Source organism: Pelodiscus sinensis, chromosome 3, assembly GCF_052426305.1.
Source record: "Pelodiscus sinensis isolate ZL-2025 chromosome 3, ASM5242630v1, whole genome shotgun sequence".
Classification (NCBI taxonomy): domain Eukaryota; kingdom Metazoa; phylum Chordata; order Testudines; family Trionychidae; genus Pelodiscus; species Pelodiscus sinensis.
The window spans coordinates 93,187,648-93,204,245 of record NC_143054.1 but is presented as its reverse complement, the minus strand read 5'-3'; the positions used below and the strand labels follow the sequence as shown (position 1 = coordinate 93,204,245).

General features: G+C 42.8%; 1 protein-coding gene across 7 annotated transcripts in view; it reads left to right on the top strand.

The window, feature by feature from the left end:
- The window catches only part of PTPRK (protein tyrosine phosphatase receptor type K), a 588,884-nt gene that overhangs the window by 307,468 nt on the left and 264,818 nt on the right, over nt 1–16,598 (top strand). For all 7 annotated transcript variants that reach the window (XM_075924132.2, XM_075924131.2, XM_075924133.2 and 4 more), the window contains exon 6: nt 8,627–8,801. In XM_075924132.2, coding sequence (XP_075780247.1) covers nt 8,627–8,801 — 175 coding nt within the window. The remainder of the gene's footprint in view (nt 1–8,626; nt 8,802–16,598) is intronic.

The following is a 16,598-nucleotide window of genomic DNA, read 5'->3' as shown; positions in this document are numbered from 1 at the left end:
GAAAATCATTGAGTTTAAAGGAGTATAACATTTTCTACAGATTTGTATAGACAATTATATGTGTTACGAAACTCTATAAAGTAGCTAAGTTTAATAACTTTTCTCTTAATATTTAATTCTATAGGTTTTTACAGAGTATAGACTCCTACAACACTAAAGTGGAAGGGACCTCCAGAGGTCATCTAGTCCAGTCCCCTGCCCTCCTGGCAGGACCCAGTACCGTCTACACCACCATATATAGGCTTCACTCCTGTTAGATTCTATACAATTTAGTGAGGGGTGAGATCTGTGGAAGAGTCTCCCAATAGGAGTGGAAGGAAATCGATCATATCAGTGATTTCAAACTAGAAGGGACATAACTCTGTAAAACGTTATGAATAACTGAGTATTAGCACGGGTGGGCTTGATGGTATAGTTGAGATTTTTTTTATCCTCTATTTCTGTAAAATATCAGCCAACTTAAATAATTTGTAGGCTACATTTATCATACCCATCCCCTTGAAACATTCCATTTCAAATCTAGATTGGAACTTGCCCAAGATTTGGAGGTATTTGGATGTAAGGTTTTGGTTTTGTTGCATGATATAGTTATGGGCTGGCTTAAACCTAATTGACACTTCTTTTAAGATAATTGCTAAGAAGCCACTGAGTTCCTTTATGGAGCTATGGCCTTGAAATGGTAAGGGCCTTTGTGATGGTCTGAGAAACTATCTGCACAATTTATGAATTCCGTGGGAGACTGCAACCTATCAATATAGATATTACTGACCTCGGCACCAAAAGTGGGGGTGTGCTAATAAAGTTTGCAGATGACACACAGTTGGGAGGTATTGCCAATTCAGAAAAGGATCAGGATATCATACAGGAAGATCTGGATGATCTTGTAAATTGGAGTGATAGCTATAGGATGAAATTTAATAGTGAGAAATGTAAGGTTATGCATTTAAGGATTAATAACAGAAATTTTAGTTATAAGCTGGGGACACATCAGTTGCAAGTAACGGAAGAAAAGAAGGACCTCTGAGTCCTGGTTGATCACAGGATGACTATGAGCCGCCATTGTGACATGGCTGTGAAAAAGGCTAATACGGTCTTGGGATGCATTAGGCGAGGTATTTCCAGTAGAAATAAGGAGGTGTTAGTGCCGATATACAAGGCATTGGTAAGACCTCATTTGGAATACTGTGTGCAGTTCTGGTCCCCCATGTTTAAGAAGGATGAATTCAAACTGGAACAGGTACAAAGAAGGGCCACTCAGTTGATCCGAGGAATGGAAAACCTGTCTTATGAAAGGAGACTCAAGGAGCTTGGCTTTCTTTTCTCACCACCCTTATCACCAGCCCTTTTTCTTTTACTTGTCATGATGGTCACAAGCAAACACTGAAAACATGGTGAGGGAATGAAACGTAAACATGCTGCCTCACCGCAGACACGCAAACACAACGTGCTGCTGCAAGGTTGGTCGTAAGTGTGGATGGTCATAAGTCGAGGTGGTCGTAAGTTGGGGAACATCTGTAAACAGGATTATGTTTTTAAAAAAAACCTGACTCCGTCACCAATGTCTCCTCTAAATGGAACATCCTTTAAGACCCTGAATTTTAGCTAAATGGTCTGGTCAAAAGGTATAAAAGTACCAACTCCCCAGACACAGTTTGCCTCCTTTCAGGAAAGGGAGAAGAGAGTAATTGGCATCTTATCTCACATTTTTGTGTTTTAAGTAGGATAGTTTTGTTGTCCAATGTATAGGCAGTTTAAGAGGTATAGTTGTATAGCTGATTATCTGCTTCATTGATGCAAAGTAAAAGTATCTGGCATATAAAACGTTTTAATTATCAAGATCTAGAAATGGTCCTAAATTTATAGAACACCATGATACAAGTGCCGGTAGATAATTGCATATTTTCAATCAACTGCTTATGGCATATAGGTAATTCTTTGCTACATCCACCATTATTTTCCAACAAGAGAAATGTGCTAGTTTAGAGCATGTGACATGACTACTTCTGACCCCTCCAAAGTGAGTAATCCAAGGTTATCAAATCAGACAGAAGAGGAGTAAAGGAATCAAGACATGTGCAGGGTGTAGCCAGTCCTTATTAGCATAAATCCACACTAATTTTAAATTGAGTTTTTAATATCTAATTGAGCAGAGTTTTCAAGCTCTCTTCAGAGTGAGTGAGACATAAATTGAAACAAGCTAGCTGCCCTGAACCTTCTAATGAGCAGTGAATACTGCTGCTTTTCTTTTTGCCCTTTCAAGAGCCCTGACATTAAAAAGAACAGTTCAATTAAGAGATCATTTCAAATCATCTGAACATCTGACTGGTTAAGACTGTCCCAGTGCAAGATATAAAGCTGAGGTGAAACCAGGGTATTTGCTTAAACTTTATTTTCTAAGTGGGAGATGACTTTCTGGTTACTGCATTGTGTCCATTGGCAGTTAATTTTTTTTTTAAATATAGCTAAACACATATGGGGATAAACTTTTGCACTCCTGCTGGAGAAGCCACATTCACTACACTTAGAGCAACAGTCAGAGAATGTTTCAGCCTTTCAAAATCTTCCTTCAATGAAACTTGAGCAAATTACACTTGTAATTCTTTTAGCCCCAACCTAATTCTGAATTTCATCCAGCTCACCATTACCTTAGGGTTCAGTTACTGTTAACATCCTCTTTTCTGGCCTCCAACAAATGCAGTTTTGCCCCTTTTCTATTAATTCAAAATGCTGTTGCAAAGATCTCTTTCCTAACCCATTGCTTTGCACACGTCATCTGTCTCTGCCTCCCTCCACTGGCTCTTTCCCTATCACCAAAGGTAAACTACTTGCCCTCACTTGGAAGGCCATTCACAGTCTATCTCCGCTCTCATCTCTTATGTGCTATTAAAATGTCAACTTCTCTTGTCTCTGATTTGCCAGTGGTGCTGGCCTTCATAGTCCACTTGTTACATTTTTAAACAAATTCCATCATGCTTTTTCAGATGTGCCTCTTGCTTGGAAGGAATTAACCATCAGAAAGTCACTACACTGTGCTCCTTCAAATCCCTCCTTAAAAATATTTTGCTGGAATACCTACAGCAATCTGACAACAGTTAGGCAGTAGTTGTACTGGGACCCGAGTTCCCCAATGCTTTCTATAGCAGGGGTTCTTGAACTTTTTTATTGGTCCCCTTTTGAAAGTTGTTCAGGCTGTGAAGTCCTCCACTCCCAAAAAGAATGATAGAAAATTACTATGGCATTGTCACCCCTCCCTCTGTGCTGCTGCTGCAGTGCATTCAGAGCTGGCATTTTTTCTACCCCTTCCTCATCTCCACCCCAGCTTTGTGGTCTGTGTGGCTGCCCTCCTTTGCTTATCCTGGTTACAGCTCTGATCTTGTGACCCTCCCCCAAACATAATAGCCTTGGGGAATTGCAAGCTCCCAGTATGAGAAACACTGCTGTATAGTCAATTGTTTTTTCTTGTACCTAAATTGTAAGCAGTAGGGGCAGGTACTGTCTTTTTGTTGTTTTTGTGTTCAGGGGCCAGTACAACGTGATCTTGGTCCTATGTGCTTTTGCAATGCAAATAATAAATAATTCTTAATAAAAAGTAGTAATATACTTCAAAAAAATCTTCAATAATGGAGGGTCTGTCAAGGGCTCGATAGTCCCACAGTAGTGCACATATAACAGGAGTCTGTAGTTTTTAGTTTACCTGAGCTTAAAGCCCAGACACATTTTGAGTTGGGTAATTTGACTTTGTTAATACCATTATGGAGAACCTGTTTTAGAGATCTGAAGCACAGACATAAAGAAACTATGTAAAAGAGACAGGCATCAGGCCATTCCTAAAACATTCTAAATTGAGGAAGATAAGGGAGCGATAACTCATTAATGCAGTCAGCAAAGACAATTCTGTGTTTTGTTGGGAACACTAAATAAAATTAAGCTAACTAAATTTCTGTGCATCAATAGTGAGGCAATTCCATAACTATTTTAAAGAGTTCCATTATTCAATTTAAAATTAGGAGCCCAGCTAATTGGTTTTTTTCCCCTAGCATTAAGTATGCCGAGCAGCTTTAATAAGTGAGCTGTAACAGTTGGAGAATAATTTGTTTTACACTATAGGTTATGTAAAGTACTTCACTGTCAAGAAAATGAGTTTGGAACATTAGAATTTAAAACTTTAAAGTCAAAATGAAGGAAATGCCTTACTGTAAGGAAATTCTACTTTTGAAGCTAAAATGAATTTACATTTTAAGAAACATATTTAGGGTTTTTTAAAAGGGAATTAATCAGTTGTATAATGTAGTAAAACCCCTCTGCTGGAGAAACAAATGTAATTGGTGGAAAGGTAAAGAACACTTTTTAACAGTACATTTTAACACAAATCTTTTTATTTTTCCTCTTCTACTGACATCCAGTACTTTTCAGGAGTAGACTCCCTGAATTAGCTGAGTTTGCCTTCCAGTCTTCTGTAATATAGTATTTCACAGTATTACTCTTTTAGTCAACATAATCTATACTTTTGTCATCTTTACTATATCTTAACAAATGGCTGACAGGTGTGTGCGTGCTGAGAAAGAACATTATTTTCCTTCACCTTCCTTTTCCCTGAGCTGATGATCAGAACATAGATTGCAAGGGAGTTTAGACAAGTAGAAAGGAAGGAAACTGCAGTGTAATTTATTTATTTTTCTTAATACAAAGCTTGGATCTGGTGACTTAAAAATAATGTATCATTGTGGAGACCATGGGTTCCGAAATTGGGGGGCGTTTCCATTGGGGGGGCGTGAAGAAATTCCCCGAGTTTTGCTGCTATTTTTTGGGGAGTGGGGGCGTGAGGGTTTCTCAAAAATAAGAAAGGGGGCGTGATGCCAAAAAGTTTGGGAACCACTTGTGTAGACTATGAAGACGTGTTCATTTTAAGTCTGTGATTTAAACTGAGGAGATAAACATCTAGAAAATCTGGCTTTCAAATGTAATGGACTAGCTAAAAGGAGGAGGAAAGAGAGACAGTATTGAATAGTGCTTTTACTGTTGCTTGAGTAGTAGTGGAATGTGAAATCTTCAAGTGCATAACAGATGATCTATATCATAAGTTTTAATAATTCTGTTGATAGTTTGCATTTCAATGGTGCCCTCCATCTGCAGGTCTCTGAAAACAGTAGCAAACCAAGCCCAGTTTCACCTGTGTGAGGTAGGAATTCTCCACATTTTACAGACTGGAAAACCAAGTCACAGACAACATCTCATGTGCCAAAGGTCATTCAGTAAGTCAGTCACAGAACTGGCAATAGAATCCAGCTCTCCAGTGCTCTTACCTCATGATACATTTTCAAATAATTATCTTATAGGAAATTAATATCTGAGAGTTGTATTAAGGTAAGAGGTGGTGGCTCTAACAAGACTCAATAATTTTTATAACACTTCAGATCAGTATTTTCTTCTCTTTTGGTGATGCATTTTTTTATCTGTTTAACTTGGCGATATTTCCTAGTTTTCTCCTGCAATCTGAACCATGCCTGTGGAAGTAGTTGGAGGCTCCATAGTTGACTCAGTGCCATTTCTGACATTGCAGCAGAAAAGGAAATTAAATTGGTCTCAATATAAACATTTATCATGAAATAAAGGAGACAAAGTCCAATACAATTTCTGTTGATAAAGATAATGGAATTGTCTTCATACTGGAATTTTCTTGGGATTGAAGGGAGCAGAAATCTGTCAGGGAATATATAAATTGTGGATTTCAGACAAGATTGTCATGGAATGTGGGAATGGTGCATTTTTACTGCTATAAGACAAAAAAACATAAGATTCATGTTTCAATGTGTTAATGATTAAAAATGGATAGTTTTACAGTGAGTCTGAGGCAGTACTAACAGCTGCCTAATTTATAGAAGTATGTTTTTTCATTAGGAGAGGGAAAGTCTTTATAGAGAACCTAACTTTGTACTAAGACTATAAGTGGTAAATGTAAAATGAAATTATCTAGTACATGCCAGTAGCCCAGAAAACATACATATGCAGTTTTGACTCATTTCCTCCCCCTCCTTTTTTGCCAGAGGCTTTCATTTTATTAAATTCCAACTTGCTGCCTTCATGGCCCAGCAATATTGCTTCATGCTCAGACATTCTGAATTTAAGTTTTGGGTGATAATTCTCATTTCTGGGGTTTCTATCAGAGATGGAGATTTGATGGTAATAAGCAATGCTGCTCCAGGACCGATAATTACCTCTGTTGATGAACGAGAAACAATGCTGAACATTTCAGAAGCAGCTGCATCCCCTTATACTAGGAGGGTGATGCTGTCTGTGGGAAAGAGATAAGCTCTCTTTGGGAACTGGAGCTACAGATAGTCAAGTTTTTTTGAACTTTTGTGTTTTAATTGAAATTGTAAATTTAATTTTCATTGGCGTGAAGAGATGAAACACAAACATTCATTTGAAAATTTTTCAGTTTTTGTCACATATGGAACTGTGAATTTTTTTGATATTTAAAATGGTGTCGAAGTTTTGACATGTTCAGAAGTTCAAAACCCAGTGAACATGTTATGAAAAATTCCTGTTTTCCATTTTTAGTTTTAAAAAACCAACCAACCAAACAAACAAAAAACAAATACAAGTGTAAGAGGATGGTTGATGTCAGACAATACAATTTCAGAAAGTGGGTTCATGGCAGGGTTCCCTCTAAGCTGTGCAGTGGCATGGCCCTGCAGCTGCTTAATGAGCTCCACCAGTAAGAGGACAAAGCAATAAGTCTCTTCCAGCCGGTAGGGACACAACTCTCCCTACTGCAGTGTTTCTTAAAGTTTATAAGACCAAGGAACACCAAACAATTTTCATTTTATGGGGAACACCAAGGATTTTTTTGCTGAGCGCACACACACAAAAAAAGGTCGCCTGCCCCTTTAAGGATGGCCATTTTGAACTTGTTGTTGTTCTCTTCAGCACACCTCCGACTGCCTTGCGGCATACCAGTGTGCCATGGAACACAGTTTTAAGAAACACTGCCCTACCAGCTGGGGGGACTTGCTGCTCTGTTTTTAGCAGGTAGCTGCTGCTGTCTGAGTGAGAAGTGCCTCTTCACCAGCCAGGCAGGTCCATGCATGTTGGCTCTGAGCCCCTGGGCAGGGCTTATTAAACAGCTTAGAGGGAACTTTGGTTCATGGTGCAAGAGAACTAGCATGAAAGGGCAAAGCAAGGGTCCAGAAAGCTATTGGAAATCTGGCGAGCCCGTGCAGAAGTTTTATAGAACTTTTGTTTACAATGGACTGATAAATTGATTTAACTTTACAAAGTTTAGTAAGCTGTCCCAATAATGCAACTTGCAGTACAGGTATGTGATTGTAGTACCTGGAAAGCTAGGATTTATGGTAAATAGTTCCTATTAGTGAACAATGCAAGATGGATGTGGTGTGCCTAATGGGTGTGGTTCACTGTGTCATGTAGCCCACTGTCCCTAGTGCTTGTGGTTCACTTAGTCTTAGACCACTTACAGCAAGAGATAAGAACGAGTGAGCTGTACAGCGTAAGGTCAAGCAATACGCTTAGCTCCAGAGGTTCCAGGTTCAAATCCGCCTGTAGGCAGTTACACTGGATTTCTTGTGGTATAGCTGCACTGCAATTAAAAAACCTTTTCCAGCTAACTCGGATTTGGGTTAAGGGACTGTTCATCTATGGTGTAGAGATGGTTGTGGAACCTTTTTTGCATCAGGGCACCAGGGTTCCCCTCGCTTTCCAGCCCCATGGGGGGAGAGTGCTGAGGCTCCAGGCTTCCCCATAGGACTAGACTAACTTTTCTGGGGGCTCAATGCTAGTAGATTTTGTTGACCCCCTAGGCTCTAGGGTGGGGTCAAAATGTGATGGTCAGTGTGTGGGAGGAGCTGCCAGAGAGCAGGCTGGTGTGGCAATGTGGAGCCATGGTGGGAGGTATGGCATAGGAGTGGGGTGGAGGTGTGGGATTTGGGCAGGAGGGAGGGTAGGTAGGGCAGGAGATGGGAGTGCCTAGTTGGCACAGGTCCCAAAGCTCAGGGATCCTTAATATAAGCCCAGTGCCCTGCATGAGCTGGCATGGGCCAGCCATAGATTTTTAATTGCAACATACACATGTCCTTGGAGGGTCAGAAGGGTTTACACAGCAATTGTTGTTGTAGTACAGGGGTTGGGAACCTTTTGTGGGTCAGAGGCTGCTCACCCTCAGAAAAAATCAGTGTGCTGCACGTAAGTGAAAAGAAAAAAAACTCCAATAAATAAACCCTCACTGATGTGGTCCCTGACTGAGAAGCAGAAAGACATTCCCCATGTTCCCTTCACACACCAGAGTCTGGGGGGCCCAGGCTAGCAGGGTGGTGTGGTGGGGAGGCTGGAGCCCCCATGCTAGGGGGAGCCCTGAGCCTCGGAGGCCGGATCCAGGCAAGCTGGTGGCTTCACGTGGCCCCTGGGCCTGAGTTTCCCCGCCCCTGCTGTAGTACAATATTGCCCAACTCTAGAGGGGTAACTCTTTGCTAAGCCTTTCCATCCTGGAAACCCAGCAAGGAAAGAATGTGTTTGGATGTTTTGCAATATATTTGTTGATACTTGTATTTTTTTGTCAAGAGGAAATACTCTTATAAGATACCTTTGCATTGTTTTCTCTTATTTATAGAGACGGAACGGTGAAGATATTCCAGTGGCCCAAACTAAAAATATCAATCATAGAAGATTTGCTGCTACCTTCAAGTTGCAAGAGGTGACAAAAACTGATCAGGATTTATATCGCTGTGTAACTCAGTCAGAAAGAGGCTCTGGAGTGTCCAATTTTGCTCAACTTATTGTGAGAGGTAAAGTTGCAAATGTTTTCATTTTTATGAAATTAAATACTCTTAAGACAATGCATCATAGTTACATTTTTATTTAGCCCACAGATAGCACTATAGAATTACAGAAATCCTCATAAATTGTAAGTAAAGAATGTGGCTATAAAGTTTTGATAGCCTAATTTTTGAAAAGTGCTTTCCATAGAATGAGATTATATAAAAAGTCTTAATAATTCAATGCTTGTAAAATACCACGTTCCTTTCCCACTATCTTCTGGATAGTAGTGGTTAAGGTGAATAGTGATTAACATTTAACAAATAATTTTACAGATACGGAAGTGTCGACTGTAATTAGTTAATTATTACTTCAAAATGTTTTTGCCTTAGGTAACCTAGTGGACTAGAAAAGGGTAGGCTTCTCTGTGACTGGAGAGACTGAAGTATATAAAAATTGTCTCAAATGTTCACCTATCCGAGGATTAAGCGCTACAGGCGCCAGCTTTCAAAAGTGCTGGAGAGTATTTGCTCCTGAGCTCTGCCCCAGATCCCACCCCCACTCCACCCCTTCTACCAATGCCCCACTCCCACCCCACTTTTTCCCACCCCTGTTCCACCCATGCCCCGCCTCTTCCCACCAATTCCGTCCTCTCCCCGGAACGTGCCGTGTCCTCGAGCTCCCAAATACCACCAAGCAGCTGATCTTAGCAGGCAGGAAGAGCGGGGAAGAAGAGGTGGTTCGGGGGTTGATTTTGGGTGCTGAAAACCCACTAATTTTTCCATGTAGGTACTCCAGCCCCAAAGCATCCACAGAGTTGGCTCTTATCCCAAGAGAGTTTTGTGGAGATTTTGATCTCATCCTATTTGTGGGGTAGGGGAGAAACAACGGTATGTTTGCTCCACCCCCAGCCCTAAATACTTTAAATCCGTGGTCCCCAACCTTTTGAGGTTGTCGGGCGCCAGGGGGCGTGGCCGTTTGCCCGCCGGGCGCCAGGGGGCGGGGACACTTGCGTGCCCGGGGGTGGCCCCCGCCCCAGCCACGCGCCCGGGTGCGGGGCCCCCCATAGCCGCGCGCCCGGGGGCGGGGCCCCCCCATAGCTGCGCGCCCGGGGGCAGGGCCCCCTCCAAGGGCCGCGCGCCTGGGGCCGGTGCCCCCCCCCCGCCGAGTGCCGCGCGCCCGGGGCCGGCGCTCCCCCCTCCCGCCGAGTGCCGCGCTCCCGCCCCCCCCCCCCCCCCCCGAGTGCCGCGCGCCCGGGGCCGGGCCGGGCCCGGGGCCGGCGCTCCCCCCCTCCCGCCGAGTGCCGCACGCCCGGCGCTCCCCCCGGCAAGCGCGCTCCCCCCGCAAGCGCCCGTGCGCCATGTGCCTGGGGCCAGGCCAGCCCCGAGCACCTGGCGGGCACACTGAAATGCCCCCGCGGGCGCCATGCGTGTTGGGGACCACGGCTTTAAATGGATTGGAATTTATTCAGAAACTTGGCAGCCTGTTTCAAAGCAACCATGCTTTATGCTCGGGAAATAGGATGGTTAATTTTTAATTAAGCTTCATGGCCCAAAAGGAGGGAATGTGACAATTTTTTGTTTCAGTTGATGCTGTTTCCTGACTTGACTTGAGGTGACTTTCATGGTGTTTTTGCACTTACTAAGTCTGGCAGAGACCTAGAGTTTGTAATTTGGGGTGCTGGGGCTAAGGCACTTGGTGTAGTCATGAGAACAAAAAACTGGGATTCAAGACTATTAGGTTCAGTTCCCAGCTTTGCCACTCACTGAATGGTCTAGGATGAGTCATTTAACCTTTCTGTGGCTATCTTTACTCAGCTCTTCAATTACCTACTCTCACATTTGCAGTGAGGTTTAATTAATATTTTTGTAATGTGCGTTGAGACCCCAGGGGAAAGGTGATTGGGAAGTGCAAAATATTATTACAAAAGTCTACCATTAATTGGGCACTTGCTGATCAGCTGTGGGCTTGGGTAATGTTACCTGCTGTTTTATACAGTAGTAAATCATATTGTTTTTCTCGCAGATCACTATATAATTTCCTTTTTGAATGCCATAAAATTAGTCCCCATGTAACATGAAAATTATTTTTATATAACTAAGAAACTAAAACATTCATATGTATTTCCCAAGAATGGTTGATGGTTTCTAGTTCTTTCCATTGCAAGATAAAAGAAAGGTAAAATAGTTGTAAAAAACGTTTTGGAAAAAATCATGTACAAATATTGAAATCCAGAGAAAAACTAAGTTTTATAATCATAGCTTGATGCTAAGTAGCAATCTAGACAATACAGACAATTTATTTATATAGATATTGTTATTTTAAAGTTCAGGTTTAAAAAAAATATTGCACTTTTTGGAGTTACAAGCTGAAGAATGTTAGCTATTTTATTCTATTTTAATTAAATTTCTTAAACTGTTCTACTAGTGATTCTGCCAATGGATTGGTCAATTGGACATCAGAATAAAGAATGGGTGGGTAGAATTTGTTGCTCACTGTTATATTTGAAAAACAATATTCTGTAATATATTTTCTTGTTTGTCTGGATAACCACCAAATAAATCTTGTTAACCAAAAATATACCCTTGGGGATCAGCTACCCTGGTGTTAAAACTGTGCTGAAAATTAACCATAATGACAGGTCCTATATCTCAGTGGCACTTTAAAGCTGACATCCTGCTACATGGATACAAAAGACAGTAATTTTAAAGGAAATTTTTGGGCCACTGATATGAATTACCTTTAATAAGAGCTGGCATAGTATTGCCCATTGTCAAAGATGACCCAGGGGTAAGAGTTTATTAGTGCATTTCCTCCTAAACTGAAAGTGACAGGGCTTGCTTAGGGCCTTTTTGTTGCTGTTTGTAACAAATGAAAATTTCACTGTGGAATTCTCATGCTGAAGAGTATTGATCTATGTGTTCTCACAGCCAAAGGAAAAAATATACAGTGAAACACAATTTACTTTGTCATGACTTTAGTATTGCTTCCAGATCATTCTGAGTAATGATAATGTCTTCAGCTTGTAGAAGCCAAACTTTATTGACAACGTTGGTTATTAGAGAGCGAGGGATGAACAACATCTGCTGCTCAGTGCTTCAAAATGTTGGTGCATGTTTATGTAGTGTGCATATATATGTGTGTAGAAAATGTACTTGAATAAATGTGCAAACGTGGGTGTATTTTACTGCTCAGCTAGATCTTTTAATATTGATAATGAACATTCCAGTTTTATAACTTAGGCCATGCAAATCAGCATCTGATTATTCTTACAAGGAGATTAGTTTTAGCTGCTTTCCCGACTTTATTACCAGATTTTTTTTTGGCACCACATTCAAAGATCCTATAAGAAACCGCTTGGCTGTTTCATTTCACTTTCATTACATTTTGTTTCACGAGTAAGACCAGTCTAGTGTTTTCAATTCAATTACAACATTTTACCAGAGGTATTTCCAGTCAATAATTTAATGTTGAAACCTTTACTTTGAGTTGAGCTTTAGCTCTCAGCTCAGTAGCTGTGTTGTATTGATTTTAATTGGTTTCTGTGGCACAGCTGTCAGTCTTATGTATTTTCCTTCAACAGGATGCTGTGTACAGTTTCAGACACTAAACTTACCTAACTGAAAATGTCCCCCATTTCCTCCTTCCACTTTTATTTGTTCCTTGGTAAAATTGCCAGTGCTCATAAGACAATATGCAGCCTTGTGCAGATGCCTGTTTTGGGGAGTGTGAGTGTAATATGGAGTAGGAGAGGACAGAGCTGTGAAATCTGAATGCTAGCATTTCTTCTTCCTTATAAAGCCTGTGGGTGAACAGTGAGGCTGAAACGTAGGCTTGCATTGTTCTGATTTTCACAAATAATGCACCTGAGTCTTATGGGCTTCTCTAGAACAGTGGTCTCCAACCTTTTAAACTGCAAGATCACTTTTTCAATTTCAGTGCAATGTAAGATCTACTTCAAACCCAAATACCCTTGCCCCACTTCCTTCCCACCCATTTTCTGAGGCCCAGCCCCTGCTCCACCCCTTCTCTGAGGCTTCACTCTGCTCACTCCATCCGCTTTCCCTTCCCCATCCTCACTCACTTGTACCAGGATGGGGTACAGGGTTGAGGGGTACAGGCTCTGGTCTGGGCTAAGGGATTTGGAGTGTGGGAGGGTCTCTGCGCTTACGCAGGGTGGGGGATTGCGGTCCAGGTGGGGGTTCAGGGTGCAAGCTCTAGGAAGGAGTTTGTGTGCAGGGGGACTTACGTCTGGGGAGGTTGGGTGTAGGTTCAGGGCTGGGATAGGGGTTCATGGAAGCAGGCTCCGGCAGGGCACTGTTTGACTAAGGTGGCTTCTGGGTGGTGGAGCAGTGGGGTTAAGACAGGGTTACTCCTGCCCTCGCTCTGCACCACTGCTCAAAGCAGCTGGCATGTACAGCAATGGCTTCATGGTGCCATGTGCTGCCCCTCATCTACAGGCACTGAGCCCACAGCTTCTACTGGCTCCAGTTCCCCATTATTGATTAATGGGAGCTGAAAGAGTGATGTCTGCAGCCAAGGACAGCATGTGGAGACCCCTTGCTCTGCTTTTCTTAGGAGCTGCAGAGACAGGCCAGCCACTTCCAAGAGAAGCAGTTCCCATAAGGATAATTATTCCAGCCACACCAGGTTAGGCATTTTAGAACTTATTGCATATTTACGCGTAAGAGAACAATGAAAATTATGAAATGCACAGACCAGTCAAAAACCAAACATAACTGTGACGGACCACGCTGGGTCTGGGCAACACTGAGGGCATCCGCTCAGGGCGAATTTCTCAAACTCGGAACTGCTTACAGCCCCGGACCGGAGGCCCTCCCCAAATAGGCCACAAACCAGTCCCTCAGAGCACTTCAACTGCCTGCCTGGCCAGCCTGAAGCCTCACAAGCAAAACCCCTCTGACACCCCAGCTCTCTCCGTGCCCCAAACAGCCCCAGGCCTGCCCAGAGGTGAGGGGTTTTAGAACCCAATCTCACCTACCCCGAATAGGTTCTGTCCGGTCCCAAGCAACCAGCCACAGATCCCAGGTCAATTTACTCTCTGGATCTTACCTATAAACCACGCTGAGCCTAAAATCTAAAGGTTTAATACTAAAAGAAAGAAAAGCATGAGAGTAAGATTGTTAAAATATCATACATTACATGCATCGAATCTCCCCGTTCTCGATGCAGGCTCACAGCAGAGATGTTATAACTGCTGGCTTGAAGCCCTTGGTGTACATCCGGGGTCAGGATGGGTCCACAATTCTTTCCGGCTCATTGATCCTAGCAATGCTGCATCTGGGATGAAGAGCTGAGCTGAGCACCAAATGGAGGACGCCACGTAGCCCCTAAACACCTCCTTCCTCATCTCTTGGCTGTAGCAGGTCACCAGGCCAATGGCCTATCCTGATGTTTCCTGCTGGTAGCCCGTATGTATCAGTCACCATTCTTGAGGTGTGTCCTTGGCCTATAGAGGGCTATTCCATGGAGACTTGCTTATTAGCAGGGGGAGCCGAGCTGCGGCGAGCCCCACTCGCCAGCCGTGCTGTCCGGTGATCTGCGCATGCGCAGATCACCCGAACCCAGCTTTTCCGGGTTGTAATCTACTTGCCATGGGCGAGTAGATTACATAGATTGTCAAGCCCTGCTTATTAGCATGTCCATAGACTGAGCATTCTTCGTCTATTGCTCAGCCACAAACAGAGAAGTTTCCAATATTGACACAGAGTCATATTTATAACGTCACACCCAGACATTATACAGGTATATGAAGAGCATATATAGAATAAGAAAAAAGTAAGCTTTCATTTGACACCTCACATGACCCCCTTTGTACCACTTTTTGGGGCAAACACCCCATCCCTCCCACAAGTACAACAGTGATCTGGCTGCTCCCCTAAAATCCAGTAACGTGACAATAACCCACTTCACAATCAGTAAAAGAAGTAACAACAACCCCCCATGTATGTGTTGGGTTGGGAGATGAGAGTAAAGGACAGTGAGTGTTTGAGAGAAATGATAGACACACACAGTGTGTGAGAGTGACAGAGATTTGCATTGCCAAGCTCCTTCCATCCCAGTCTTTCTGTGTGAAGATAAGAGTACATAAGTGCAGGGGGGAGGGACACTCTGACATCAGCGCCTCCCATCTTCTCCCTCCCAAATCCTGCACAGCAAGCAGGAGGCTCCGTGGGGGGGAGGGGGAGGGAGGAGGGAGTGGTAGCTCCAAAGCCGAGGGCAGGAGCAGCATGACAATGGGTGGAGGGGCAACTGAAGTGACTGCTTCCTGACCAAACCAGCCAGGATCACCTGTCAGAGGTGCCAAGATCTACCGGTAGATCCTGATCTACTGGATGGTGACCACTGCTCTAGAGTATTTCACATAGTATTTCTCTATTTCCTTTCACTTAAACTTGCTACATGTCAGTCAGCAGGTTGAGTATGCAAAATTTCTGGTACGTATTTAGAGGTTGCAAGGTAAAGAGGATCCACAATATGCTTATTTTGGTCAGCAGACTACATCTGTCCAGCTACACCATTTCCAAATAGTCTATAAATCGTTCCATCGTTTGTCTGAAAGAGATTTGCTAATTTTATCGAAACATTTTTAAGTACAACTTTTACAGAAATTATATCATTGTCACTATTATGGATTTTTTTTTAATAGCAAAAGTGCACAGATGCTTATTCCTTTTTCTACTCTGTTCTCCTAGCCCTCATTGAGTTTGTGATGAGCAGATGAAATGAGAGGCTCACTTCTTGTTTCATAGCTCCAGTGTGCGGGCAGTGTTAACCTTTCTAGCACCCACAAGTAAGGGACATTAAAAATATAGATTGGTTTCCTCAGGATGTTCGTTGTATTCTGACCACCTCAAAATCACTCTTGTAGAAGTCAGAACAAAGTGTTTCATTGGTTTGTTTTTCATATCAATAAAGATTTTTCTCCAGGCTTTTTGTGTCTGATTAATTTTTTCTATAAAACTGTTTTGGCTCACCAAGGGGATTCTCCTCCTGCCCTGCATGTTACTAACAGAGGAGTGATAAAATGATATAAATCTCTCTCTCTCTCTCTCTTTGAGTGAGCCTAGTGAATGTGTTTCTCTAAAGTGTGGGGACCTCTTCCCATTCACTTGCAACTTGGGTGAATCAAAGAGAAGATTCAGTCATTTACAGTAATTCCTCATTTAACACTATAGATATGTTTCAGAAAATGATCATGTTAAGTGAAAACGTGTTATGCTGGGTCAGTTTTCCCATTGAAAATAATGGAAAAGGTGGGGGTTGCGTTTCAAGCAGTGGTGTCTGTTGGGACCGGGACATAAGGTTGGGGGAGCAAGGGGACTGGGCTAAAGCAGGGAGGGGAGGTGTTTGGCTTTGGGGAAGGGAAGGGGAGGAGAAAGGAGGGGCATTGGATTGGGAGTATGCCCCTATGATGGGTCTGATGGACCCACCTGTGTCCGGTGGGGGGGGGGGGGGAGGTCACTGGGAAACAGCATGGCGAGCGGCAAACCCTCCGCTGCTTTACAGGGAGGTGGGGGAAGCCCGCGCAGCTGCCGGCAATGGGCCAGCTGAGAAAATTGTGTTATTCTGGGGACGGTCGTGTAATTCAAAAAAAGTTCCCTAAAAAAAATCATGCTATCGGGAAAACATGTTAAGCGGGCACGTGTTAAATGAGGAATTATTGTATATAGCAGAATTTTCTCAACAGTTCAGGCTCAAAGGAATCCATTTTTCTATAATTGTGATGGGTGATGGCTGTGTCTTTCAGTCCTGATGCTTAATCATCTCTTTTTTTGTTTGGTTGGTTTTTTTGTTTTGTTTTG